A 27,234-nucleotide genomic window follows, 5' to 3' on the forward strand; every position below is an offset into this window, starting at 1 on the left:
GGAACCCAGGAGTCCTGGCTCCCACACCCTCTGCTCCCCTCCCAGAGCCAGGGAGAGAACCCAGGAGTCCGGGCTCCCCGCCCCCCCTGGCTCTCACCCACCAGCCCCCCTTCCCCTCCCAGAGCCGGGGAGAGAACCCAGGAGTCCTGGCTCCCTTCCCCTCCCAGAGCCGGGGAGAGAACCCAGGAGTCCTGGCTCCCAGCCCCCACTCCCCTCCCAGCGCCGGGGAGAGAACCCAGGAGTCCGGGCTCCTAGCCCCCCTGCTCGAACCCACCAGCCCCCACTCCCCTCCCAGAGCCAGGAAAAGAACCCAGGCGTCCGGGTTACTGGGGGGAGGGGAGGAAGGGTTGCTCCTCCTCCTCTCGCGAGAGCTTGTACCTCCCATGTTCCCGAGAGGAGAGTTGTAAACAGAAGGAGCCAGAGGGGACACCCCCCCCAGCCAGAGGGGGACCCCCTGTTCCTGACTCAGCCCTGCTCCAGGGGACAGACCCTCTGCGCCTCCATGAGCCAGCACTGACCAGGGGAGGCACCCCCAGCCAGCCAGAGCAGGTCAGTGCGGGGGTGGCCCCCCACTTAGACACCCCCTAGATAAGGGGGTGCTGCTGGGGAGGGGGGGCTGAAAGGAGAGGGGGGATGCTGAGGAGGGGGGACTGATAGAAGGGATCCCCCCATCTGGGGAGGGGGTGCTGCAGGGTTTTGGGATCTCCCGTTTGGGGAGGGGGTCCTGTGGGGACTGGGGGCTCAGACAGAGGGGACCATACTCGGTCCAGCCAGGACAGGGGGGTAATGCCAAGGGTGCATCTCAGCGCCCCGTGTCACCCGCCGCCCTGCCCCAGAGGTGGCTGCATCTCAGCGCCGGGCAAGGGGTCCCCGTGTCACCCGCCGCCCCGCCCCAGAGGTGGCTGCATCTCAGCGCCGGGCAAGGGGTCCCCGTGTCACCCGCCGCCCTGCCCCAGAGGTGGCTGCATCTCAGCGCCGGGCGAGGGGTCCCTGTGTTACCCGCCCCCCTGCCCCAGAGGTGGCCGCATCTCAGCGCCGGGCGAGGGGTCCCCGTGTCACCCGCCGCCCTGCCCCAGAGGTGGCTGCATGCCGGGCGAGGGGTCCCTGTGTCACCCGCCGCCCTGCCCCAGAGGTGGCTGCATCTCAGCGCCGGCCAAGGGGTCCCTGTGTCACCTGCCGCCCCGCCCCGCCCCAGAGGTGGCTGCATCTCAGCACTGATTGAGGGCAGTCCTGAAGCAGCTCCCTGGTCCCATGGCTCCCCACACACACAGCTCCCCTCATACTCCTGCCCTAGCGTAGGGAAAAGGGGCTCAGTTTGCGTGACCCCTTCAGCCCTCGGACTGGCAGCATGGGCTAGCGGGCACGGCCTGAGCCTCGGGACGCCCAGATTCTGTTCCCAGCTCGGCCACTGACCTGCTAGGCAAGTCCCAGCACCTCCGTGCCTCGGTTTCCCTTCCCTACCCATTGTCCGTCTCGCTTAGTTAGCTTGTAAGCTTTCAGAGTAGGGACAGCCCCATGTGCCTCCGATGCCCGACCGCCTGGGGGACCCCAATCTCGCTGCAGTCCCCAATCTTAGAACTGGACTGAGACCCTCCCAACTCATGTCACCCAGGTGCCAGCTGGGAAATTCCCCCCCAGTCCTGGCCCTGCCCACTTCCCAGCCAGCTCTTCGTTCCCGCTCTTGGCCATAAACCCGTCAGCGCCCCTGAACTTTGCTCCTTGGTTCAGTGCCGCTGGCACAGGGAGGCTCCTGGCAGCCAGGCCGCTGCGCCCGCAGCTGGGCTGAGCCAAGCGCCTCCCAGCCTGGGCCAGGAAACCAAGAGCGTCAGCCTCCGGTCCACGCCCAGACCTGTTCAGGCAGGGCTCCCCGCACCTCCCTCCAGCTGAGTGCAGGGCCCCTGGGGGGCCGGGCCCTGCGCTGACCGCACCTTCCAGCCGAGATCGGGGCCCCCGCGTTGTGCCATTCATCAAGAAGGAGTGGTGTTTAGCGGTTAGAGGGGGCTGGGAGCCAGGGCTCCTGGGTTCTCTCCCCAGCTCTGGGAGGCGAGAGGGGGCTGGTGGGTTAGAGCAGGGGGGGGTGGGAGCCAGGATGCCTGGGTTCTGTCCCGGAGGGGAGTGGGATCTAGTGGGTTAGAGGAGGAGCGACGGTCCATTGACCCCAGCTGGGATCAGGGCCCCCGCTTACCTCGCTGCTATCAGGGGCTCACTGCCAGTGCCCGCCTCACGTCTGCCTGCCACAGCGCGGCCTCGTGGGCGCTCAATGGGCCCTTTGTCCCGGCTGCGAGCCCCGGGGCCGTCTTTCCGGGCAAACAGGCTGCTGCGGATCCGGCGGCTGCCCTCCGGGGACGCGATGTGGGGGGGCAGATCCGAGACTCCAACGGGGCCTGACCGGGCCTGGCCACCCTGCCCCTCTGGCCTCAGTTTCCCCTCGCGGCCCGTGTTGTGGAAGGTCTTTGGGGCAGGGACGGTCTCTGACAGGGGGGTGCGTGCCGGCTCTCCCGCGCCAGGCTCCCGCTTCTCCCCCTTGCAGGGCTCCGCCGGCCGCCAGGATGTGGCCCGAGCGTGCCTTCCCCAGCCCCGTCGTGGCCCTACTGCTCCGCACCTGCCTGCTGCTGCCCCCGGCAGACGCCTACATCCACGCGGTGAGTGGCCAAGGGCCAGGGGGAGGGGGGAGAGTGTGGGGGCAGGGACCCAGGGAGTGCTCAGATTGGGGGGGAACCGGAGCCTCTCTCATGCCAGCCTGATCCTTCTCCCTGCCCCGACAGGTGAGGGATCACAATGCCAGCATGGACTTCTCAGACCTGCCCGCCCACTTCGGGGCCCTGCTGCCCAGGGAAGGACTCGTGGTGCGTAGCCGCAAGATCCAGCGGTCGGGTGGTCAGAGCAGGGGGGCTCCAGGATGCCTGGAGCCTCTCCCCAGCTCTGGGAGGGGAGTGGGGTCCAGTGGGTTAGAGCAGGGGAGGGCCTGAGAGCCAGGACTCCTGGGTTCTCTGCCCGGCTCTGGGAGAGGAGTGGGGACTGGTGAGTTAGAGCAGGGGGGCTCCAGGATGCCTGGGTTCTCTCCCCGGCTCTGGGGGGGGGAGTGGGGTCCAGTGGGTTAGAGCGGGGTGGGGCCCTGAGAGCCAGGACTCATAGAATCATAGAATATAAGGGTTGGAAGGGACCCTAGAAGGTCATCTAGTCCAACCCCCTGCTCGAAGCAGGACCAATTCCCAGTTAAATCATCCCAGCCAGGGCTTTGTCAAGCCTGACCTTAAAAACCTCTAAGGAAGGAGATTCTACCACCTCCCTAGGTAACGCATTCCAGTGTTTCACCACCCTCTTAGTGAAAAAGTTTTTCCTAATATCCAACCTAAACCTCCCCCACTGCAGCTTGAGACCATTACTCCTCGTTCTGTCATCTGCTACCATTGAGAACAGTCTAGAGCCATCCTCTTTGGAACCCCCTTTCAGGTAGTTGAAAGCAGCTATCAAATCCCCCCTCATTCTTCTCTTCTGCAGGCTAAACAATCCCAGCTCCCTCAGCCTCTCCTCATAACTCATGTGTTCCAGCCCCCTAATCATTTTTGTTGCCCTTCGCTGGACTCTCTCCAATTTATCCACATCCTTCTTGAAGTGTGGGGCCCAAAACTGGACACAGTACTCCAGATGAGGCCTCACCAATGTCGAATAGAGGGGAACGATCACGTCCCTCGGTCTGCTCGCTATGCCCCTACTTATACATCCCAAAATGCCATTGGCCTTCTTGGCAACAAGGGCACACTGCTGACTCATATCCAGCTTCTCGTCCACTGTCACCCCTAGGTCCTTTTCCGCAGAACTGCTGCCGAGCCATTCGGTCCCTAGTCTGTAGCGGTGCATGGGATTCTTCCGTCCTAAGTGCAGGACTCTGCACTTGTCCTTGTTGAACCTCATCAGATTTCTTTTGGCCCAATCCTCCAATTTGTCTAGGTCCCTCTGTATCCTATCCCTACCCTCCAGCGTATCTACCTCTCCTCCCAGTTTAGTGTCACCTGCAAACTTGCTGAGGGTGCAATCCACACCATCCTCCAGATCATTAATGAAGGTACTGAAAAAAACCGGCCCCAGGACCGACCCTTGGGGCACTCCACTTGATACCGGCTGCCAACTAGACATGGAACCATTGATAACTACCCGTTGAGCCCGACAATCTAGCCAGCTTTCTACCCACCTTACAGTGCATTCATCCAGCACATACTTCTTTAACTTGCTGACAAGAATACTGTGGGAGACCGTGTCAAAAGCTTTGCTAAAGTCAAGAAACAATACATCCACTGCTTTCCCTTCATCCACAGAACCAGTAATCTCATCATAGAAGGCGATTAGATTAGTCAGGCATGACCTTCCCTTGGTGAATCCATGCTGGCTGTTCCTGATCACTTTCCTCTCATGCAAGTGCTTCAGGATTGATTCTTTGAGGACCTGCTCCATGATTTTTCCAGGGACTGAGGTGAGGCTGACTGGCCTGTAGTTCCCAGGATCCTCCTTCTTCCCTTTTTTAAAGATGGGCACTACATTAGCCTTTTTCCAGTCATCCGGGACTTCCCCCGTTCGCCACGAGTTTTCAAAGATAATGGCCAATGGCTCTGCAATCACAGCCGCCAATTCCTTCAGCACTCTCGGATGCAACTCGTCCGGCCCCATGGACTTGTGCACGTCCAGCTTTTCTAAATAGTCCCTAACCACCTCTATCTCCACAGAGGGCTGGCCATCTATTCCCCATTTTGTGATGCCCAGCGCAGCAGTCTGGGAGCTGACCTTGTTAGTGAAGACAGAGGCAAAAAAAGCATTGAGTACATTAGCTTTTTCCACATCCTCTGTCACTAGGTTGCCTCCCTCATTCAGTAAGGGGCCCACACTTTCCTTGGCTTTCTTCTTGTTGCCAACATACCTGAAGAAACCCTTCTTGTTACTCTTGACATCTCTGGCTAGCTGCAGCTCCAGGTGCGATTTGGCCCTCCTGATATCATTCCTACATGCCCGAGCAATATTTTTATACTCTTCCCTGGTCATATGTCCAATCTTCCACTTCTTGTAAGCCTCTTTTTTATGACTCCTGGGTTCTCCCCCTGGCTCTGGGAGGAGAGTGGGGGCTGGTGGGTCAAAGCAGGGGGGCTGGGAGCCAGGACTCCTGGGTTCTCTTCTTGGTTTATCCTGCCTGGCTGCAGGCCTGTGGGGTACTGACTCTGATGTCCTGCTTTGCTCCAGGGCTATCTGGTGGAGGCCAAGCCCAGCAACGCCTGTCAGCCCATCGAGGGGCCCCCGGACTCCAGCAACGCCACCCGGTTCATCGCCCTCATTCGCAGATACGAATGCAACTTTGACATCAAGGTGGGGGAGGTCTCGGGGGGCAGTGACGGGGAGCTGGGGGGCAGCCGTGGGGGAGCCCAGCCCAAAGACAGGACCTCCAGACAGATCCTGTCCTGACCTCCCACCCAGGTTGTGCCCTGAACCACGAGGTCTGATAGCCCTTCTCACACATCCACTGAGCTCAGGACTCCTGGGTTCTCCCCCAGCTCTGGGAGGGGACTGGGGCTGGGGGGTTAGGGTGGGGGGGCCAGGAGCCAGGACTCCTGGGTTCTCTCCCTGGCTGCGGGAGGGCGCTGCCCCCCCTGACCTGTCCCCCCCACCCCACTCTAGGTGTTGCACGCACAGCAGGCCGGGTTCGACGCCGCCGTGGTGCATAACACGGGCTCCGACAAACTGCTCAACATGGCCTGGAATGATGGTGAGTGGGGCAGGGGAGGGGCTTTCCCTAGGCTCCGCCCCCAAGTTCTGGCATGCGTGGGGTTACTCTCAGGGCTCCCCAGGGAGGCGCTCCGCCTCCCATGTGCAGGCTGGATTGTGGCAACTCCTAGCAGCGGGGGTGCAGGAGTGAGACTCCCGCTCTCCGCCCCCAATTGGCTCCCCCCACTGCCAGGATCCGCCCGGTCCACCTCCCCTGCTGCTGGGGTCCCCACGCCGCCCACCTCCCCCCCAGGGGAGCTCTGGGCAGAGCGAACCCACTGTCTGAGGGGTTAACGTCCCCCGGGTGTGGGTCAAGAAGTTCTCTGTGGGCCTGGCTGAGCCCCTCTGCCATCTCTCTGCCCCACAGAGAGGATTCGGGAGCAAATTGCTATCCCGTCGGTCTTCGTGGGGGAGACAGCCTCCGACTACCTGCGCTCCAAGTTCAGCTATGAGAAGGGGTAGGCACCTGCCCGCCTGCGGGGGGGGGGCGCTGTGTGGCCTGGGCCCCCTGCAGAGAAACGCCGTGAGCCATGGGAGACCCCCATCTTCCTCCTGTCCCCACCGCAGCCTCCGAGCCTGGAGGAATCCCAGCGGGGGCCAGGCCCCCCGCTCGGAGTGCATGTGGGACAGATGAGCGTGGCTTCCCGTGCTTTCCCTGGGTGCCCCCCAGGGGCTCCATCAGTAGGGAGGGGAGTGGGGTCTGGGGGGGTTAGAGCAGGGGGGGCTGGGAGCCAGGACTCCTGGGTTCTCTCCCTGGCTCTGGGAGGGCAGTGGGGGCTGGTGGGTTAGAGCTGGGGGCTGGGAGCCGGGACGCCTGGGTTCTCTCCCTGGCTCTGGGAGGGCAGTGGGGGCTGGTGGGTTAGAGCTGGGAGCCGGGACGCCTGGGTTCTCTCCCTGGCTCTGGGAGGGCAGTGGGGGCTGGTGGGTTAGAGTTGGGGGTGGGAGCCAGGACGCCTGGGTTCTGGTCTGGAGGCAGAGTGCGGGCTAGTGGCCAGCATCTCCACCCTGACTGACCCCACTGTCTCCGGTCCCCCAGCGCACACATTATCCTGATCCCTGAGTACATTTTCCCGCTGGGCTATTACCTCATCCCCTTCACCGGTGTGGTCGGCATCATCATTGCTGTGATGTGCACCATCCTGGTGAGTGACGTCCCACCACACTGTGCGGGGCAAGGGGCGGGAGAGCCAGGACTCCTGGGTTCTCTCCCCGGCCCTGGGAGGGGAGCGGGGGCTGGTGGTTAGAGCCGGGGGGCTGGGAGCCAGGACTCCTGGGTTCTCTCCCCAGCTCTGGGAGGGGAGCGGGGGCTGGTGGTTAGAGCCGGGGGGCTGGGAGCCAGGACTCCTGGGTTCTCTCCCCTCTCTGGGAGGGGAGCGGGGGCCAGTGGGTTAGAGCAGGGGGGGCCGGGAGCCAGGACTCCTGGGTTCCCTCCCCGGCTCTGGGAGGGGAGCGGGGGCCGGGAGCCAGGACTCCTGGGTTCTCTCCCTGGCTCTGGGAGGGGAGTGAGGGCTAGTGGTCAGAGCAGGGGGGGCCGGGAGCCAGGACTCCTGGGTTCTCTCCCCTCTCTGGGAGGGGAGTGGGGGCTGGGGGGTTAGATGGGGGGCTGGGAAGTCTTGGAACCCCCTCACCCCCCCGGTCTGGCTGGCAGATCGTTCGCTGTGTTCAGCACCGGAAGAGGCTGCGGCGTCACCGGCTCTCGAAGGACCAGCTGAGGAAAATCCCCGCCCACAAGTATCAGAAAGGTAACTGGCCACCAGGGCGGCGCTAGGGGGTGCTGTGTGCGGGGGGGGCCTCTCCCCGGCGGGCAGGGCCCCCAATGCCCCAGCAGGAGGCTTAAGCCGGTCCCTAGAGGTGGCCGCAGCATGGGGGGGTCTTGGGCTGGCCCTGAGCCCTCTTTATCCTGGCACCCCCACCCCAGGGATGGGCTCTCAGGTGGCAGGGCAGGGCCCTTCCCAGCATGCAGTGGGGGCAGAGCACTGCATGCTGGGACGTCCCCCAGCCCAGCCCAAAACTGCCCCTCACCCATCCAGGCTGCAGTACAGCCTCTCCCCAGCAGGGGGGCCCCCTGCCCCACGGCCGTCTGTCCTTCCGCAGCCCCTTTTGGATCCCAAGGCGGGGCCGGCCGGCCATCAGATCCCGTCCCCTCACACTCTGGGGAGGGGGCAGATCAAAGGAACAATCCCTCCAGCTGGGAGGCAGCCGGGAGGAGTCTAAGGGTGCCCCCTTGTGGGTGCAGGAGAGGGGAAGCTGGGGGCTGTGGGTTCCTCCACAGATGTGGGGTGCCTGTCTGAGCCCCAGCACGGGACGCTGGAAAGTCCCCGTGTCTGTGCGAGGCAGGTGGGGGGGTCAATCACCCTGTGTCCGGCTTCCGGCAGCCAAACCCCAAGCGGGGAGGCGTCAGGCCGGGGAGCGAGCGGCTGTGACCGAGGGTGTGAGACCAGCTCTGAGCGTTTCCCCCACCCCCGAGTACGCCCCCGCCTCAGCTCCCAGCCCCCTTTGCAGCCTCTGGGCTCACATATCTACTGCGTGTTTTGGGGGACCCCCCGAGGCACCCGCTTTCCCCTGTGTCAAAACCAGGCTGGGATTCCTTGCATGCTCACTGCAGGCTCACACTCTGGGAGCCAGGACGCCTGGGTTCTCTCCCCGGCTCTGGAAGGGGAGTGGGGGCTGGGGGTTAGAGCAGGGGGGGCTGGGAGCCAGGACGCCTGGGTTCTCTCCCCCCGCTGCAGCAGCCGGTTCAGCCCTGTCCCAGCTCTGGAGCCGGGGGGCGCTAACCGCAGTGACCTGAGGACTTGTCACCTCACGGCTGTGAAATGTTTCCCCAGACTGGCAGGCCGGGGGGGGACGGGGGGACACTCTGGGGTCAGCCCGCCCTGCTGGCTCCAGTCCCCGATGCTGAGACACCCACCCCCTCCCTGGGCTGTGGGAGCCCCCAGTCCCCCATGAATTGAGCTCCCCACAGTCTCTGGGGGGCCCTGGGCAGGCAGGAGTCAGGGGCAGGTTTCCTCGCCAGCCCCCCCAAGTCTTGGATCTCTGTCCTCCAGATCCAGCTGCTGCGGGTTCCCTGTTGTGGGGGGAATGGGGCAGGGGCTTCCCTGGCTGATGCTTGTGGCTCTGGCTTCCTGCTGCTGCCAGCCCTTGCCCAGCCTCCAGGGTTAGAGTAGGGGGAGCTGGGAGCCAGGACTCCTGGGTTCTCTCCTGGCTCTGGGAGGGGAGTGGGGGCTGGTGGGTCAGAGCAGGGGAGGCTGGGAGCCAGGACTCCTGGGTTCTCTCCCCGCTCTGGGAGGGGAGTGGGGCCTGGCGGGTTAGACTAGGGAGGGGCTGGGAGCCAGGACACCTGGCTTCTCTCCCTGGCTGTAGGAGGAGAGTGGGGCCTGGTGGGTTAGAGTAGGGGGAGCTGGGAGCCAGGACTCCTGGGTTCTCTCCTGGCTCTGGGAGGGGAGTGGGGGCTGGTGGGTCAGAGCAGGGGAGGCTGGGAGCCAGGACTCCTGGGTTCTCTCCCCGCTCTGGGAGGGGAGTGGGGCCTGGCGGGTTAGACTAGGGAGGGGCTGGGAGCCAGGACACCTGGCTTCTCTCCCTGGCTGTAGGAGGAGAGTGGGGCCTGGTGGGTTAGAGTAGGGGGAGCTGGGAGACAGGACTCCTGGGTTCTCTCCTGGCTCTGGGAGGGGAGTGGGGGCTGGTGGGTCAGAGCAGGGGAGGCTGGGAGCCAGGACTCCTGGGTTCTCTCCCCGCTCTGGGAGGGGAGTGGGGCCTGGCGGGTTAGACTAGGGAGGGGCTGGGAGCCAGGACACCTGGCTTCTCTCCCTGGCTGTAGGAGGAGAGTGGGGCCTGGTGGGTTAGAGTAGGGGGAGCTGGGAGACAGGATTCCTGGGTTCTATTTCTGCCATTAGAAGGGGGAAGGGATGCAAAAAATACCTCCTGGCTCTCAGCCCCCTCCCTTCTAGCCCCCAGCCCCCAGATCCCTCCCAGAACTGGTGAGAGAACGGAGGAGTCCTGGCTCCCAGGTTCTAGCCCTCAGTCTCCCCCTCCCCCTCAAGCTGTCAGCAGAACCCAGGCGTCCTGCTTCCCAGGGAGCTGTTGCAGCCGTTCCACCGCCTGGCGGGGCGGCTGAGCGGGGTGCTCTCGGGTTGAGTAAGCGCCAGGGGAGGAAGCGCCAGGGGAGCGCTCGCATTTACCTTATAAGGGCTTGAGCCGGAGCGGCTGGGTTTACTCCGCAGCCCCTTCTGACCGCTTCCCCTCCCGGGTAGGCGCTGGGGCGGGAGCCGGAGCTTCCTGTTTTCGCTGAGACGCTCGAGCCCTGGAGCTGAAATGGGCCTCGGGTCCCAGGCCTCTGTCATCCAATGCAGCCACCTCTGGGGCGGGCCGGCGGGATACACAGGGACCCCTCACCCAGTGCTGAGATGCGGCCACCTCTGGGGCGGGGCGGCGGGTTACACAGGGACCCCTCACCCAGTGCTGAGATGCGGCCACCTCTGGGGCAGGGCAGCGGGTTACACAGGGACCCCTCACCCGGCGCTGAGACGCAGCCACCTCTGGGGCGGTGCAGCGGGTGACATGGGGACCCCTCGCCTGGCCCTGAGATGCAGCCACCTCTGGGGCGGGGCGGCGGGTTACACAGGGACCCCTCACCCAGTGCTGAGATGCGGCCACCTCTGGGGCAGGGCAGCGGGTTACACAGGGACCCCTCACCCGGCGCTGAGACGCAGCCACCTCTGGGGCGGTGCAGCGGGTGACATGGGGACCCCTCGCCTGGCCCTGAGATGCAGCCACCTCTGGGGCGGGGCGGCTGGTGACACAGGGACCCCCTTGCCCGGCGCTGAGATGCGGCCACCTCTGGGGCGGGGCGGCAGGTGACACAGGGACCCCTCACCCGGCGCTGAGACACGGCCACCTCTGGGGCGGGGCGGAGAGTGACAAAGGGACCCCTCGCCCGGCGCTGAGATGCGGCCACCTCTGGGGCAGGGCAGCGGGTGACATGGGGACCCCTCGCCTGGCCCTGAGATGCAGCCACCTCTGGGGCGGGGCGGCTGGTGACACAGGGACCCCTCATCCAGCGCTGAGATGCGGCCACCTCTGGGGCGGTGCAGCAGGTTCCACAGGGACCCCTCGCCCAGCGCTGAGATGCGGCCACCTCTGGGGCAGGACAGCGGGTTACACAGGGACCCCTCACCCGGCGCTGAGACGCGGCCACCTCTGGGGCAGGGCGGCTGGTGACACAGGGACCCCTCGCCCGGCGCTGAGACGCGGCCACCTCTGGGGCAGGGATGTGGGTGGAAAGGAGGATTTTGGCCTCAGACACCTTCCTGTGAATACATGTCCCTAGGGAGACGTTGCCATGTGTGTTTCATTGCTCCTAAGTCTCAACAGACTAAGCACAATTCTAGACCTGTCCCCAGGACTCCTGGGTTCTCTCCCCAGCTTGGGGAGAGGAGCGGGGCCTGGTGGGTCGGAGCAGAGGGGGCTGGGAGCCAGGACTCCCGGGTTCTCTCTCTGGCTCTGGGATGCAGGGCTGTTATCCTCTCACTGTATGAGCTTGCCCTGGTCCCACCCCCTCCCTGTGCCTCAGTTTCCCCCGTATGTCAGGGCTAACGGCTCCCTCCCGTCTCTCTGCCAGGGGACGAGTATGACGTCTGCGCCATCTGTCTGGATGAGTACGAGGAGGGAGACCGGCTGCGGATCCTGCCCTGTGCCCATGGTGAGGACGCCTGGGTTCTCCCTCCGGCTCTGGGAGGGGAGGGGGGCTGGGGGTTTAGAGCAGGGAGGGGCTGGGAGCCAGGACGCCTGGGTTCCACTCCTGGTGGCGGGGTGTAACTGCTGTCCCCCTCCCCCAGCCTATCACTGCCGGTGCGTGGACCCCTGGCTGACGCAGACCAAGAAGACCTGCCCGGTGTGCAAGCAGCGAGTGCTGCGGACGGCCGAGGACTCAGACTCGGAGGGCGAGGGCCACCAGCGGGGCGAGGAGGAGGAGCCCCACTCGGAGCGAACCCCACTGCTGGGCCCCTCCTCCGCCGCCAGCACCCCCTCCTTCGGCAGCATGGCCGAGGCGCAGGGCCCGCCCTCCGGCCAGGAAGGCTCTGAGGAGGGGCCCCTGGCCACCCCCCAGGGGCAGCGCCCTGAGGGCCTGGGGGACAGCATCCTTGTCTGACCCCCTGGATGGACTCCCCAGGGGGCCTCTACCCCCAATCTTTCTTTGTATTTTAAACTGTGCACAAAACAGGGGCCCCCGCCAGGGATCCAGGCTTGGACCCCCTTCCTGTGGGACCGGGGTGACCCCCAGCTTCCCTTCGGACCTGCAGCCCCGCCCCGGGGGATCCATTACGTGCCAAGGCTGTGGGACACGGGGTGTCAGGGCTTTGCAGGACGGAGGGGGGGCTTTGCACAGCTCGGGGTATGAGGGGCATGGGGGGAGATGGATTCTCTCCCCTGTCCCAGAGGGGAGTGGGGGCTGGTGGGTTAGAGCAGGTGCAGTGGGGGTGGGAGCGGAAGCCAGGACTCCTGGGTTCTCAGCGGGGGCGGGGAGGGGGAAGCACACAGCCCTGAAGAAACCAGCCACCCTTCCCCCCTCCGGGGCTCAGCAGCCGGCTGGGTGTAAACACTGTGGCCGGGTGACATTCCTGCCTGCGCCTGGGCCCTGCTCCTGGCCTCCCCCTGGGGGCACCCGCCCCACTTCGCACCAGCTGTTGGGATTAGGGAGAGGGGGCTTTGGCCAGCCGCCACTGCCCCTTTGCCCCAGTTCATGGTCCCGCAGCAGGACGCAGGGGCAGGCCCACTCTTTCTGGGGCGGAGAGCTGGGAGGAGGGGGGCTAGAGACCCCGCTGGCCCCCCACGGCTGGCCCCCACTCCAGGCTAGAAGAATGTGGCTGTACCCTGGGAGCAGTGGGAAGCTTTGGCTACCATATGCCAGGGTGGGGGGGGACCTATAATTCCATGGGGTATAGCCCATCTGTCTGGCTCAGCCCGAGTCTGTCCTGTTGAAGCCCCCAGGAAGGGTGGACTAAAGCCAGACCTGTCCTTGCCCCCAGTGGCTACCCCCCTTCCGCCCATTAGGAGGCTAGCAGGGGGCAGGGACTGCTTTCCTTTAGCGTCATGGGCCCCCCTCCTGCAGGGCTCCCCTGTCTCTGCCACACCCCCCTTTAACCTGAGAGCCATTTCAGCCCTTCCTTCTTAGCCCCAGGGGCCAGCCCGACCCCAGCTCCTGCTTTTGATTTGCAGGTGTGACTTAACTAGGGGTGCAGCATGGTTCCCCCCCACCTTCACTCCTCAGAGTCCTGGACCAAAATGGGGGGGGGTGCCTGTTTGTGCTTTTAGCCCCCCAGGGGGTCTTATGGGCCATTAACACCTTGTCTGTCTGTCCCGGCCCCTGGGGCCTGTTCCCTTCACACTATGACCCATAACCCCCAGGGGGGCTTACTGGAGCTCATTCCTTGGCTGCTTTTTTTAACCAATTGTGGGGTGTGTCACGCCAGGCACCCCGGCCATGCACCCAGGGCACGCCTGGCAGGTCAGGGCACCTCTTCGAATAAAAGATACTTGCCCTGTATTGACTGGTGACTCTTTGGGGTCACGTGCACTGGGCAGGGCTGGGTGCAAGGGGGAGACACGCTGCACACACCATCACCCCCCCTCCCCCCAGCACACTGTATGGAGCCCCCTTTCGTCCCGCAGTGCCGGAGTCCAGAGGGGCTGCGACTGGGGGGGGGCACGGTTTCGGAGCCAGCCCCAGCGGATGAGGGCGGGGCGGGGAGAAGGACTCAACTGGATGTGGGTCAGGCACACGCTCCTGGGTGGCTCGCTCACGGGCAGCGGGCACAGGGCAGGGTGTTTAAGACGACTTCATTGGCAGCAACAAGGTTCTTCGGTCCAGGAAGGTCTGGAGCCGCTCAGCTGGGGGCTCCCCCCCAGGCCAGGCCCAGCCCAGCCCCCCTGCCAACCTTCCACAACTGGGGCTGCGCAGACCCCCCTGCCTCAAGCACCGTAGACAGCTGGGAGGGGGAAACCGGCCCCGGGCCTTCCCCTCTGTGTGCAAGGACCAGGAATAGAACCCAGGCATCCTGACCCTCCCCTCCCTCCACAGCCCAGCGCCCAACCCCTAGGCCACAGCCAGGGGAAGACCTGGCTGCAGGGATGGGCAGGAAGCCAGCCCTGGGTGCCCCACTGCAATGGGGCAGAGCCTGGGGCCCAGACCGCCCCACCTCAATGGACAGCAGCAGAGGTGGGAGTCGCCCCCCTCCCCCCACAAGGCAGGATCCCTGGCCCCTCCCAATCAGCTGTTCACACCCCTCCCTGCACCATGACTCAGGCTGGGTGCAGGACTGTGCACCTCTCTCCTGCCAGCTGGGGGGGGTGGAGCATGGGGGGAGGGGCAAGAATCCAAGGGCAGGAATCTCCCAGGCTGCACCCCCTCCCCCAGCTGAACTCTGACTCCGCAAGCCCTTCCCTAGCCAGGGAGAGAACCCAGGAGTCCTGGCACCCAGCCCCCCCTGCTCTAACCCACCAGCCCCCACTGCCCTCCCAGAGCCAGGGAGAGAACCCAGGAGTCCTGGCACCCAGCCCCCCCTGCTCTGACCCACCAGCCCCCACTGCCCTCCCAGAGCCAGGGAGAGAACCCAGGAGTCCTGGCACCCAGCCCCCCCTGCTCTGACCCACCAGCCCCCACTGCCCTCCCAGAGCCAGGGAGAGAACCCAGGAGTCCTGGCACCCAGCCCCCCCTGCTCTGACCCACCAGCCCCCACTGCCCTCCCAGAGCCAGGGAGAGAACCCAGGAGTCCTGGCACCCAGCCCCCCCCCCCACTCTAACCCACCAGCCCCTACTCCCCTTCCCAAGCTGGGGGGAGAACCCAGGAGTCCTGGCTCCCAGCGCCCCCTGCTCTCACCCACCAGCCCCCACTCCCCTCCCAGAGCCGGGGAGAGAACCCAGGAGTCCTGAGTGCCCCCAGAGCAGACACTAGACACAGATACACCTTGAGAATTATTCAAATTTCCTTTTTATTTCTTGTTCCAATATAGTTTTCCCCCCCTCTTAAACCCCCCCTTCCCCCACAAAAAAAACCTACAACTGGCTTTTTTTGTTTTTTTTTTTTTAAACAACCAGAAACAATTTGGCAGCAAGGAAGAGGATTTTTGTGATAGAAAAGGCGGCGGGGAGAGAGGCGGGCCGGAGTGGAGAGCCGAAAGCGAGGAGTGGGGGGTGCTCCAGGCCCGGGGCGGGCGGGGGCTCGGCGGTCCCCGCCAGGGTGGGCATCAGTAGTAGCGCAGCGGAGTGCCAGGCCGGCGTCAATACTGCAAGTTTCTCAAGTGTTGGGCCATGTCGAAGCATTTCTTGTTCACGCAGCCGCCGTGAATGCCCTCCTTGCCCATGGCCAGCACTATCGCTGCGGGGGGAGGAAAGAGGGGTGAGGGGCCAGGCTGCCACCCCCAACTACCCTCTGCCCCCTCCCCACCATCACAGGCCAGGGACGGAAGAGGACGATGGCCCCGTGGGGTCTGATCCAGTCAGGTAACCCCTACCCCAGCACATACAGGAAACCCAGGAGTCCTGGCTCCCAGCCCGCCCGCCCTAACCCACCAGACCCCACTCCCCTCCCAAAGCCGGGGAGAGAACCCAGGAGTCCTGGCTCCCAGCCCGCCCGCCCTAACCCACCAGACCCCGCTCCCCTCCCAGAGCCGGGGAGAGAACCCAGGCGTCCGGGCTCCCAGCCCGCCCACCCTAACCCACCAGACCCTGCTCCCCTCCCAAAGCCGGGGAGAGAACCCAGGAGTCCTGGCTCCCAGCCCGCCCGCCCTAACCCACCAGACCCCGCTCCCCTCCCAGAGCCGGGGAGAGAACCCAGGAGTCCTGGCTCCCAGCCCCCTGCTCCAACCCACCAGCCCCCGCTCCCCTCCCCAAGCCGGGGAGAGAACCCAGGAGTCCTGCTCTCTCCCGCCCCCTTGCAGCTGTTCATGAAGCCTGGCCCATTATGTTCATGAAGCCTGGGCGATGTGGGGCTGAAGCAGCTGGATCCAGGGCCAGCTGTTGTGGGCCCCGCTGCAGGGAAAGGGGTCAGGCCTCAGGCTGGTCAGGCAACAGCTGCTGGGAGGGAACGCCCCGCTGGCTTTGGGGTGGGGAGTGGGGAAGCGAGGGCCCGACAGGCAGCCCCAGCTGCAAGAGATGGGGAGGCTGGCTGGACCCCATTCCCCTCCCAGAGCCAGGGAGAGAACCCAGGAGTCCTGGCTCCCATTCCCAGCCAGCAGACCCCAGCTGGGTCACTGGGGGTCCGCCGGGGGAAGGGAGAGGACCCAGGCGTCCGGCACTCACCCTTGTTGGTCATGCAGACTGCAATGTTGTAGGTGGGGGTCTCGCCCGTGGTCTTGGTCCGCAGGTCCATGGTGTACTCCCCCTCGATGAACAGGTTGTCCCGGAGCACCGAGCACTTCATGCCCCCCAGCGTCACCCCGTTGATGAAGATGCCGCTACGGTCCTTGGAGATCAGCGTGTTCACCTCTGCCGGCTGGGGAGGGGGGCAGAGGTCAGGGGTCACACTGGACAGGCTCAGGGAGCCCTGCCCCCCACCTCTTCTGGCACTGGGGAGAGAACCCAGGGGTCCTGGCTCCCAGACCCCTCCCAGAGCTGGGGAGAGAACCCAGGAGCCCCCAGGCAGCTGATTTCCATGGGGTGGGGGGAGAAACAGCGGGACCCAGAGCAGCTGTCCAATTGAACAAGTCCCCCTTCTATTCTCCGCCAGGAGACTCCTGCCCCCCACCCCTCCATCTGGGTACAATCCAGCCATGCCCGGGGCGGGGGCATTGGCCCCCTTTGGGGGCAGAGTCTGGATCCACACTGGTCGTAAAGGGGCATTAAGGGTCCTGGATTCACCCCCCCACCCCCAATCTCTCTCTCTCTCTGCAGCCTGGGGGGCGAGGGGGAGACCAAATCCTCCTCCCACCCCCAGACTCCTGCCCCCTGCAGAGTCTGGCCATAGGCAGCTGAATGGGGGGAGGGTGCGGGGTGTCTCCCCTCCTCACCCAGTTTGTTGTGGGGGCAGGATGGGGGAGCGAAATGGACCCCCAATTTCACCCTCTTCCTCTAGGGGGCAGGTGGACTGAGTGGTCTTATCCCCCCCCTTCCCCAACTTCCCCTTCTAAGAGCTTCCTGTCTCAGCAGACACCGCCCCCCCAGCCCCTCCCCCCACAGAGGAGCTGCTGTTGCCCCCCCCTCCAGAAATCTAGGTGTCCCCACCCTGCACGAAGATCCTTATCTTCGGGGGATGGGACAGGACATGGACTTGCACATTCTTGGTTTATTTCCTCTATCAGCCACCCAACCCAACCCCCCCACCCCGGTCTGCACCCCACCCCCCTCCCCCATCAGGTTCCATAGGAAACTGACAACCCTGCAATGGGGGTTTTGAGGTTTTAAACCTCTTCCTCCCCCAACCTCTGCCCCTAAGACCAGGGCAGAGAGACCCCACCCCCACGGGGAGGGACCAGGTGGAGTTTGGGGAGGGGGTTTGTGAGCTTACGAATAGGGGGGCTCCTTGGATGGCCATCACCCCTGAGAATAGATATGGGGGGCAGCCCCACCTTGCAAACTGGGGGAGGGTCCAGAGCACAATCCACTCTTCTCCCAGAGCCAGAGGAGTCCTGGGTCCCAGCCCCCCCCTGCTCTGACCCACCAGCCCCCACTGGCCTGCCAGAGACAGGGAGAGAACCCAGGAGTTCGGGAGGAAACAGGATTTTGTGGGGGGGTTCCCCCCATGGATGTTATGGGCTTTGGCAAACCCCAGCCCAACCTTTAACAGCCCCGGCCAGGATATGAGACCAGCACCACACCCCCCTGCACCCGGGGCCAGCCACGTGCCAAAATCCAGCCAGCTGGGGCCCTGCCGAGCGCCCCCCCAGCACAAAGTTCCGCAGACACTGGGGAAAAGGGGGGGGTGCAGAGGGGTCCCAACACATGAGCAGCAGGTCCCTGGCCCAACCTCGGGGGTGGGGGCAGAGACTGGGGGGTAATGGGCAGGGAAGGGAGGGGAAGTGTCCGCCCCTCCGTATTCTCCAGCCCAGTGCTTTTCACCACCCTGCCAACTCAGGGGCCACCTCACACCCCGAATCAGTAGCACAACTGCATGAAGTGGGGGCGGGGGGGGGAATATTTCTGTGGCAATGAGCCACTTGGGGGGGAAGGGGGGGCCACCCCCCAGGATCAGAGCCACTCAGGGGACCTGAGGATCACAGGCACCATTGGGATGTGGGAGATCTGGGAGAGTTTGACCAGACTCCCTCCCCTTTATGGCCAGGAGAGAAGGACGTAGATACTCTCCCAGGCAGGGGGCCCCCGAATTCTGGGTGGTTTTCCAGGCAGAAAGCGGGGGAGGGGGGAGATCCGTTTTCGACACGAGTCCAGCCACCCCACTGAACAAGGACTTTTGCATTCCCAGCCAAATGAGAAAAGTTTCTGCAAAGAGTGAGAAAGGCGGGCTGGGAGTGGAGGCCATGAAACGGACTTCGGTTTTGAAACAGAACTGGGGAAGCCAAAGATTTAGACCAGACCCGCCCCCCCGCGAGAGGCGAGGCTGAACTAAAGAATGATTGTTGCAAAGCAGAGGGGGGGAGGAAAGGAAAAAAAGATCTGGAAAGATTAGGAGGGAGACAGATTCAGGCCCACAGCGGCAGGCGGAGGCAGAAGGCAGAGACGTGGCAGTAAAAGGAGAGATTAAATACAGACAGACGGCTTCCTGCCCCCACCCATTTTATTAACCAAGGGGGGAGGGAGAGGGGGGAAGTCAGCTTTGCTTTCGAGAAGTTAGCAAAAGTTTCTTCTCCGCTACCCGGGATTTTTTGCACACACAGCAAATGCTCAATTTGCCTCCTGAGTCCCAGACCCCAGGCTAGCAGACACCCCCCCCCTCCCCGCAATCCTGGCAATCCTGGTGTCGCAAGGCGTGTGCAAATGAGGGGGGGGGGTCTATTCGGAGGCATGCCACACAAAGTTAGCCATTTTGAACTCTGTTACAGGGATGGAGAGGCCAGCTGCAGCCATCTCTGGGGTGGGGCAACTCCCCTCACAGGGATCCCAGGCCCCAAGTTGCAGCCACCTCTGGGGCGCGGCCAGCAGCTGATCCCAGGCCCTGGCACTGAGATGCAGCCGCCTCTAGGGTACGCGGCAGCCCCCAGAACCAGGGAATCCAATTCATTCCCCAGCGCAGTAAAAAAAAAAGCTAAAAACTTTCCCGCCCCTAGACGCTGGCAGATTCACTGTGGCGGGTTCCCCTCAGCCAGGATGGGACAAGCTGGGAAACCAGCCCTGGGCCTTCACAGGGGGGCAAAAAGATACAGACTCCAGGATCCGGGAATTTGGACCCTGGATCCAGTTCATTTTGCAGAGCCCGGGGGCAGATTTAGGCCTCATCTTCCCCCCCCCCCCCCCGCACCTACTCTCCCCCCCCTTGGCCTTGAGTCATTTCCTCCAGGTAGCTGCAGGGTGGGGTGGGGCCAGGCCAGAAGGTGCCAGCTGGGTGGGTGGGAAGCAGGGAGCCACCGGGAAGCAGGGGGCAACCCCTGTCGGGAGGGCAGCAGAGCAGAGGGAGGAACTGGAGGCTGGGGCTGGTGGGGGGGTATCACCCCCCCCCCGTCACTGTCTGATGCTTTGCAAGAGGAAGTGGGTTTTTTTGTGCATGCAGAGATCCTGCAAGGGTGAGATGGGGGAGGGGCTGGCAGTAAGAAAGGGGGGTGGGGTGGGGGGCAGCAGAGAAGGAAGTAGAGTCGCCTGGGGGCTGCAGCTCGCTGGCTGCAAACTCTGGGTTCTTCCCCCCTCCCCGCCACTTTGCAAACTTTTTTTTGTGTTTTAGCCAGTAGCCCTGGCTTCCAGGGCCGGCTACCAGAAAAGTCTCCCCCCACCCTCCATGTGCTCCCATCACATGCCGCCCCTCCCAGTTCCTCTTCTTCGCCATGGACAATCTAACCCCCTCTCTTTGCCTCCAGCACCTCATTTCTGCCTCCCACGTGCTCCCCTTTTCACTCAGAGCCCTCCTTGGGGGCCGCCCCCCATAAAGGCCTCTGTTCCCACCCTACCCCCGATCCCCTTCTCTCCAATGCACCCCTCACCTACATACACCCCTATAATCCCCCTCCGATGCACGCCCAGGGGGTCCCCCCCTTTCTGAAAGGAGCCCCCCCAGGGTGCCCCCTGCCTTTCTGCAATGCACCCCATCCCTCCTCCCTACCCCCCTCTTTTGCAGTACAGCCAACTATGCACCCCACCCCCCCATCCATTCTTCACCCCCACTTTAGCAATGCAAGCCTCCTCTTTCCAATGCAGCCCCCCCATCCACTCCCCTGGCCTCCCCCCCTTTGGCATCCAGCCCCCCCATCCACTCCCCCGGCCCCCCCCCTTTGGCATCCAGCCCCCCCATCCACTCCCCCGGCCCCCCCCTTTGGCATCCAGCCCCCCCATCCACTCCCCCGGCCCCCCCCTTTGGCATCCAGCCCCCCCATCCACTCCCCCGGCCCCCCCCTTTGGCATCCAGCCCCCCCATCCACTCCCCCGGCCCCCTCTCTTCCAAGGCGGCCCCCCCATGGCACTTCCGGTCCCCCTCTCTTCCAAGGCGGCCCCCCCATGGCACTTCCGGTCCCCCTCTCTTCCAAGGCAGCCCCCCCATGGCACTTCCCGCCTCCCCTCTTTGCAATCCGGCTCCCCCTGCACCCCCCCTCACCGTGATGTTGCACAGCGTCTTGCCCGGGGTGGCGGCCCAGACGCACGGGGTGTCCTTGTAGCCCACGATGGCCACGTCCTGGCAGTGGCCGTCGCACATGAGGCGGTCGACGTAGCAGCTCCAGCCGCTCATGGCTGCTGCTGGGGCTGGGGCGGAGCCGGCGGCGGGGCTGCAGCGGGAGAGCCGGGGGGCGCGGCGCGCGCGGCCGCAGAATCCCGGGAAGGGGGAAAAAAAAAAAGAAGAAGAGGAAGAAAAGGGCGCGAGACGCCGGACGCGACCGAATCAACCTCGCCCTGGAACGTGGAGGCCGCGGCGCGCGCGGGGCTCGGGGGGGCGCGCGCGGGGCGGGGCGGGGCGGGGCGGCGCGTGCGGCGGGCAGGGAGGGAGGGAGGCTCGCGCCGCTTCGGCAGCTCCGCGGCCGGGGGGAGGAGGCCGGTGCAGCGCGCGCGCTCGGGGGGGGGGGTGCAGAATCCGAGAGGCGTCTGGGGGGGCCCCCGGGCCGGGCGCGCGGCTTTTACAGAGGCCGACGGCCCGCCCCCCGCCTTTCTCCTGCGGGCGGGGCGAAGCGAGCCCCGGGATCCATCCGCGCCCCCCCCCCGCTCGCCGCCCCCAGCCGGGACTATTTCGCCTTCTTGCGTGCACCCCGTTTCCCTTCCCCTTCTCTGCAATGCACCCCCGTTCCCCCCGTGCGCCCCCCCAGGTCCTCTTTTCGCACTGCGCCCCCTTTTCCCCTATGCGCCCCCCCGAGGTCCCCCTTTTCACACTGCGCCCCTTTTCCCCTATGCGCCCCCCCGAGGTTCCCCTTTTCACACTGCGCCCCCTTTTCCCCATGCACCCCCAGAGGTCCCCTTTTTCACACTGCGCCCTCTTTTCTCCTATGCGCCCCCCCGAGGTTCCCCTTTTCACACTGCGCCCCCTTTTCCCCTATGCGCCCCCCCAAGGTCCTCTTTGCACACCGCACCCCCATTCCCCCCATGCGCCCCCCCGAGGTCCCACTTTTCACACTGCACCCCCATTCCCCCCATGTGCCCCCCGAGGTTCCCCTTTTCACACTGCGCCCCCTTTTCCCCTATGCGCCCCCCAAGGTCCCACTTTTCACACTGCGCCCCCTTTTCCCCTATGCGCCCCCCCGAGGTCCCCCTTTTCACACGGCACCCCCATTCCCCCCATGCGCCCCCCGAGGTTCCCCTTTTCACACTGCGCCCCCTTTTCCCCTATGTGCCCCCCGAGGTTCCCCTTTTCACACTGCACCCCCTTTTCCCCATGCGCCCCCCCAAGGTCCCACTTTTCACACTGCGCCCCTTTTCCCCTATGCGCCCCCCCGAGGTTCCCCTTTTCACACTGCGCCCCCTTTTCCCCTATGCGCCCCCCGAGGTCCCACTTTTCACACTGCGCCCCCTTTTCCCCTATGCGCCCCCCCGAGGTCCCCCTTTTCACACGGCACCCCCATTCCCCCCATGCGCCCCCCGAGGTTCCCCTTTTCACACTGCGCCCCCTTTTCCCCTATGCGCCCTCCCAAGGTCCTCTTTGCACACCGCACCCCCATTCCCCCATGCGCCCCCCCGAGGTCCCACTTTTCACACTGCACCCCCTCTTTCCCCTCATATATCCCCCAGAGGTCCCCCTTTTCACACTGCGCCCTCTTTTCCCCATGCACCCCCAGAGGTCCCCTTTTTCACACTGCACCCCCCCTTTCCCCTCATATATCCCCCAGAGGTCCCCCTTTTCACACTGCACCCCCTTTTCCCCATGCACCCCCAGAGGTCCCCTTTTTCACACTGCACCCCCCCTTTCCCCTCATATATCCCCCCAGAGGTCCCCCTTTTCACACTGCGCCCTCTTTTCTCCTCATGCACCCTCCTGAGGTCCCCCTTTTCACACTGCACCCCCTTTCCCTCATGCCCCACCGGGGTCCCCTTTTCATACTGCACCTTTCCCCCTTCATGCGCCCCCCTAGGGTTCCCTGTTTGCACCCCCTTCTTCTCATGCACCCACTAAGGGTCCCCGTTCAACACTGTAGCCCCCAAGAGGTCCCCTTTTTGAATGCACCTCTCTTTCCTCCTATGCCCCTGGTAAGGGTCCCCTTTTCACACTGCACCCCCCTGGAGGGCCCCTTTATTTGCATTGCAAAAACTTCCCCCTCCCCGTGTACCCCGTTTTAGGCAGGGCATCCCCTGTCCACCATGGTCCATCTAAACCTCTGCTTTCTGCCTGGAAACCCCTCCCCCATGTGCACCCCAGGACCCCCCATTTTCCCCTGCACATCCTCCCCCACATGTGCCCCCCAAGAGCCCCTCTGGTTATTCAATCCCATCCCCACAGCAATTGGGGCGCTCCCCTTAGCGCATATGGGTCTGACCCCCCCCCCCCGCAATGCACCCAGTCCAAGATGGGGCTCCCCGAGGCATGCGGGGCGACTCGCCTGTGTCCCCCTCCCACAGGCACACATCATACATGTCAACACACGTGTTCACAATAAGACACACACAAGCTGCGTGTCCAGAGGCCCCCCCCCGCCCCAGCCCGATGCCCTGGGAACCTGGGGAGATCTCACGTCTTTGGGTGCAGAGGCAAAGCACAGCCATGCGTGGACACATATGAACACGCACACGCCATTACACGGCATCTCCCCCCTCCCCGCACCCGCGCACGAGAACTCGGGCCTACACAGCGGCCTGCAAGCGCCCGGCCTGGGCTGCATGGAGCCAAGCCGCTGTGCCCACCGGCCACTCATGCCAAAACACACACGCGTGTCAGCACATGTTGCATCCACATGCATGTGCCCCTGCACACGTGCAAATCGCACACGCGCCCCGCTCAGCTACGCCCGCACGCCGGGACACACATGTGAAACTCCCCCCCCAGCGGACATGCGAACACCGGTGTGACTCCGCATGTCCAATCAGACACACCAGGCCACACAGCTGCCAAACGAGGGGGGACCCCCCCGCCCAGAGACGCGGGCTCCCATTGGCCCGTCCCTGCGCCTGCGTCACAGGCCCGGGCGGGATTATTTGGCGGAGGGACACAGGTTGCAAAACTTTTCCTCTCTTGTTCTGCGGCCCAACTTTTGCTTTGGGGGGGAGGGGCGGAGAGTCTCACTTCCTGTCGGTGGGGGAGGGGCATGGGGGCGGCCCAGTCCGGGCGCTCGGGCCCTCTTGCAAGGCGGCCAGGGCCCTCTACCACCCTTACACCCCACAGCCCCTGTCCCCTCCACCCCGGCCCAGCGCTGCCAGGATGCGGCCACCTCTGGGGCGGGGCGGCGGGTGACACGGGGACCCCTCGCCCAGCGCCGAGATGCGCCCACCTCTGGGGCGGGGCAGGGCAGCTGGTGACACGGGGACCCCTCGCCCAGCGCCAAGATGCAGCCACCTCTGGGGCGGGGCGGCGGGTGACACGGGGACCCCTCACCCAGCGCCGAGATGCGCCCACCTCTGGGGCGGGGCGGCGGGTGACACGGGGACCCCTCGCCCAGCGCCGAGATGCGCCCACCTCTGGGGCGGGGCGGGGCAGGGCAGCTGGTGACACGGGGACCCCTCGCCCAGCGCCAAGATGCGCCCACCTCTGGGGCGGGGCAGGGCAGCGGGTGACACGGGGACCCCTCGCCCAGCGCCAAGATGCAGCCACCTCTGGGGTGGGGCGGCCAGAAACACAGGGTCCCCTCGCCCAGCACTGAGACGCAGCCACCTCTGGGGCGGGGCAGGGCAGCGGGTGACACGGGGACCCCTCGCCCGGCGCCGAGATGCGCCCACCTCTGGGGCGGGGCGGGGCAGGGCAGCTGGTGACACGGGGACCCCTCTGCCGGCGCCGAGATGTGCCCACCTCTGGGGCGGGGCAGCCGGTGACCCGGGGAGCCTGGCATCATACTCTGGAGTAAGCAGGCTCCATATCCCCTGAGCTCCTTATCTTATCAGCGGGGCAATTAGATTAGTCACCCTGAGCCCCTGTGATGAGCTTTCCAGATAAGCATTTTATCCCCCCACCCCGACCCCAGGGCCTTTCTGCTGGGGGGTGCAGGGCGGGGACCAGGCTTCTGCAGGGCCCGGCCCAGCCAGCACACTGGGGCATCTGCCTCAGGGCCCCTTCCTGGGGGGCAGTAAACCAGCCGGGGAGATTTGTGGATTCCTCGAGACTTGATAGGAAAACCAGAGCTCTGGGAGGGGAGTGAGGGCTGGTGGGTCGGGGCTGGGGGCCAGGACTCTCCCCGGCTCTGGGAGGGGAGTGGGGGCTGGGGGGGTGAGAGCAGGGGGGCTGGGGGCCAGGACTCCTGGGTTCTCTCCCAAGCTCTGGGAGGGGAGTGGGGGCTGGGAAGGAGCCAGGACTCCTGGGTTCTGTCCCTGGAGCTGGGAGCAGGTAATTATCCCCTTTGGAGTTTTCCCAGGACGCCGGGGTTCACTTCCTGGTTGGTGGCACTGGGGCCTGTGAATTTCCAAGGACTGAGGGTTCAGCTGGGCTCCTTTGAAAGCAGCCACCTCTGTCCCCCCAAACCCCACCCAGCAAAGCACTACCCCCCCCCCCCCGCGCTTACTCCTGGCAACCCGGACGCTCCCATCTACACCCTGAGTCACCCCCGCCCCGCACCACACCCCAGAGCCGGTTGGCAGCCCCGGATCCGGGAGCCTGCGGGGGCCCGGCCTGGCCGTCAGGGGTGCAGGACGCCCCTCTCCGGGCGACGGGCCCCACCTCGGAGCCTGCACGGGGCGGGGACGGGGGAATTCCCGGAGCCTGAGTCACCTGGAAATGGAAGCGGGACAGACGGGCCACAGCGAGACGGGCCCCACCCCGGGCCCCATTCCCTGCCCCCCTGAGCCAGCCGGGGATCCGCCCCGGGCCCCATTCCCCGCCCCCCTGAGCCAGCCGGGCCCTGTCCTGGGCCCCATTCCCTGCCCCCCTGAGCCAGCTAGGGACAGGCCCCTGCCCCATTCCCTGCCCCCCTGAGCCAGCTAGGGACAGGCCCCTGCCCCATTCCCCGCCCCCCTGAGCCAGCCGGGCCCTGCCCTGGGCCCCATTCCCAGCCCCCCTGAGCCAGCTAGGGACAGGCCCTTGCCCCATTCCCTGCCCCCCTGAGCCAGCTAGGGACAGGCCCTTGCCCCATTCCCTGTCCCCCTGAGCCAGCTAGGGACAGGCTCCTGCCCCATTCCCTGCCCCCCTGAGCCAGCCGGGCCCCGCCCCGGGCCCCATTCCCCCCCCCGAGCCGGCCAGTCCCCACCCCAGCATTAAGGAACGAATCTTGCCCAGGGACACTGGTTCTATCCTAAAAAGAAGCGGGTGGATTTCCCGACATGGCCACTGGGTAGCGCCCCGTTTGGGGCGGATACACATTGCAGATATTCAAGGAAAGGAGCCCCAGGCCAGTGGCGGGAGACTGGCTACAGTCATCATCCTCACCTCCAGGGGCCTGGGAGAGAACCCAGGAGTCCTGGCCCCCAGTCCCCACCCTGCTCTAACCCTCCAGCCCCCGCTCCCCTCCCAGAGCCGGGGAGAGAACCCAGGAGTCCTGGCTCCCAGCCCCCCCTGCTCTAACCACTAGCCCCCGCTCCCCTCCCAGAGCCGGGGAGAGAACCCAGGAGTCCTGGCTCCCAGCCCCCCCTGCTCTAACCACTAGCCCCCGCTCCCCTCCCAGAGCCGGGGAGAGAACCCAGGAGTCCGGGCTCCCAGCCCCGCCCCTGCTCTAACCCACCAGACGGGGCAGTGTGATGCATTCAGGGCTCAGGTTCTCAGTGGGGCTGGTGTGAATGGATGGAGACCCCCCCTTCCCCCCAGTGTCACTCCGGACCCCTGCATCCCAGCAGCCCCGGGACGGGGACCCCCCCCCCCCCACGTGCTATGTGAGGCGAGCGTCTCGGGTTGCCGTGTCCTTTCCCCGCTGCTTGGAACGGGCGCCCTGGATCTCTGACCTTTAGCGAACTAGCCGGGGGGCTAAATATAGGGCTAGAGACCAGCTCCAAGGGCCCCGGCTGTCTGGAGAGGCCCATACGGCCGGGTGGGGGTGGGGAGCCCCCATAGGAATGAGCAATGGGGAAAGGGCATCCCCTTGGGGGGGTCCCAGGGTCACAGCCCCCCTGACTTTGCCTTCACATCTGCAGTCATGTGAGGCCCCAGCCCCATTCCCCACCCCCCTGAGCCAGCCAGACCACCCCCTGGGGCCGGGAGGGAGCTGGTGCCCCCCAGAGGGGACAGGCTGCGGGTTCTGGGAGCTGCCCCAGTGGGCCCCAAGGGGTGCGTGGGGCGGGCGCTCTGCAGAGACAGGGGCCTTGTCCAGCCCGGAGAACGGGGTGTGTGGAGAATTCGGGTCAAATCCCGCCTCCTTCCTTGTCCGCACCAGGCCCGATCCCCCCCCCCCCCCCCCCGCAAGCCGACCCACAGAATCTCGCACAGAGGCCACGGTCAGCCCAGTAACAGGCAACCCCCGTCCCCACCCCCACTGCCCCACAGGCGAAAGCCCCTGAGGGACCCATGGCTAATAACCTGTCAGACAAGGGCCGGGGGGGTGGTGGTCACCGAATGCCCCAGTGCCTTATTCTATCCAGGCTCTGGGAGGGGAGTGGGGGCTGGTGGGTTAGAGCAGTGGGGGCTGGGAGCCAGGACTCCTGGGTTCTCTCCCCGGCTCTGGGAGGGGAGTGGGGGCTGGTGGGTTAGAGCAGGGGGGGCTGGGAGCCAGGACTCCTGGGTTCTCTCCCCGGCTCTGGGAGGGGTGGTGCTGTGCGTGAGGGATGCTGGGATCTTTCACGGAGCCACATATTTGTGCAGGTGCCAATGGCCCGTCTGGGGTTGGCCTGTCCCCACACGGGCAGGGCAC

General features: G+C 65.2%; 2 protein-coding genes across 3 annotated transcripts; one reads left to right on the forward strand and one right to left on the reverse strand.

Moving 5' to 3' along the window:
- Nucleotides 1-367: 367 nt before the first annotated feature.
- Nucleotides 368-13,288, forward strand: RNF167 (ring finger protein 167). Of its 2 annotated transcripts, none has more exons than XM_048834033.2 (10): nucleotides 368-549; nucleotides 2,508-2,642; nucleotides 2,766-2,846; nucleotides 5,230-5,352; nucleotides 5,662-5,749; nucleotides 6,116-6,206; nucleotides 6,785-6,890; nucleotides 7,397-7,490; nucleotides 11,363-11,443; nucleotides 11,580-13,288. In XM_048834033.2, the coding sequence occupies exons 2-10, from the start codon at nucleotides 2,550-2,552 to the stop codon at nucleotides 11,891-11,893; spliced, it is 1,071 nt and encodes a 356-aa protein (XP_048689990.1). In that variant the 5' UTR covers nucleotides 368-549; nucleotides 2,508-2,549; the 3' UTR covers nucleotides 11,894-13,288. The 2 variants fall into 2 exon arrangements, with proteins under 2 accessions (XP_048689990.1, XP_048689991.1); XM_048834034.2 differs by having other exon boundaries at nucleotides 2,531-2,642.
- Nucleotides 13,289-14,714: 1,426 nt separating this feature from the next.
- Nucleotides 14,715-20,776, reverse strand: PFN1 (profilin 1). The gene is made up of 3 exons (XM_048834053.2): nucleotides 20,436-20,776; nucleotides 16,043-16,235; nucleotides 14,715-15,119 (listed from the first exon to the last, which is right to left on the reverse strand). The coding sequence occupies exons 1-3, from the start codon at nucleotides 20,565-20,567 to the stop codon at nucleotides 15,022-15,024; spliced, it is 423 nt and encodes a 140-aa protein (XP_048690010.1). The 5' UTR covers nucleotides 20,568-20,776; the 3' UTR covers nucleotides 14,715-15,021.
- Between the last annotated feature and the right edge of the window lie 6,458 nt (nucleotides 20,777-27,234).

Source organism: Caretta caretta, chromosome 28, assembly GCF_965140235.1.
Source record: "Caretta caretta isolate rCarCar2 chromosome 28, rCarCar1.hap1, whole genome shotgun sequence".
Taxonomy (NCBI): domain Eukaryota; kingdom Metazoa; phylum Chordata; order Testudines; family Cheloniidae; genus Caretta; species Caretta caretta.

What these genes read in the sequence shown, in the direction of transcription:
- RNF167 (XM_048834033.2), top strand. Translation starts at nt 2,550, where the DNA reads ATGTGGCCCGAGCGTGCCTTCCCCAGCCCCGTCGTGGCCCTACTGCTC. An exon ending in TGCCCAGGGAAGGACTCGTG is followed by an intron (nt 2,847 to 5,229) that starts GTGCGTAGCCGC and finishes GCTTTGCTCCAG; the next exon opens with GGCTATCTGGTGGAGGCCAA. An exon ending in CAACATGGCCTGGAATGATG is followed by an intron (nt 5,750 to 6,115) that starts GTGAGTGGGGCA and finishes TCTGCCCCACAG; the next exon opens with AGAGGATTCGGGAGCAAATT.
- PFN1 (XM_048834053.2), bottom strand. Translation starts at nt 20,567, where the DNA reads ATGAGCGGCTGGAGCTGCTACGTCGACCGCCTCATGTGCGACGGCCAC. An exon ending in AGACGCTGTGCAACATCACG is followed by an intron (nt 16,236 to 20,435) that starts GTGAGGGGGGGT and finishes CCCCCTCCCCAG; the next exon opens with CCGGCAGAGGTGAACACGCT. An exon ending in AGTCTGCATGACCAACAAGG is followed by an intron (nt 15,120 to 16,042) that starts GTGAGTGCCGGA and finishes CTCCCCCCGCAG; the next exon opens with CGATAGTGCTGGCCATGGGC.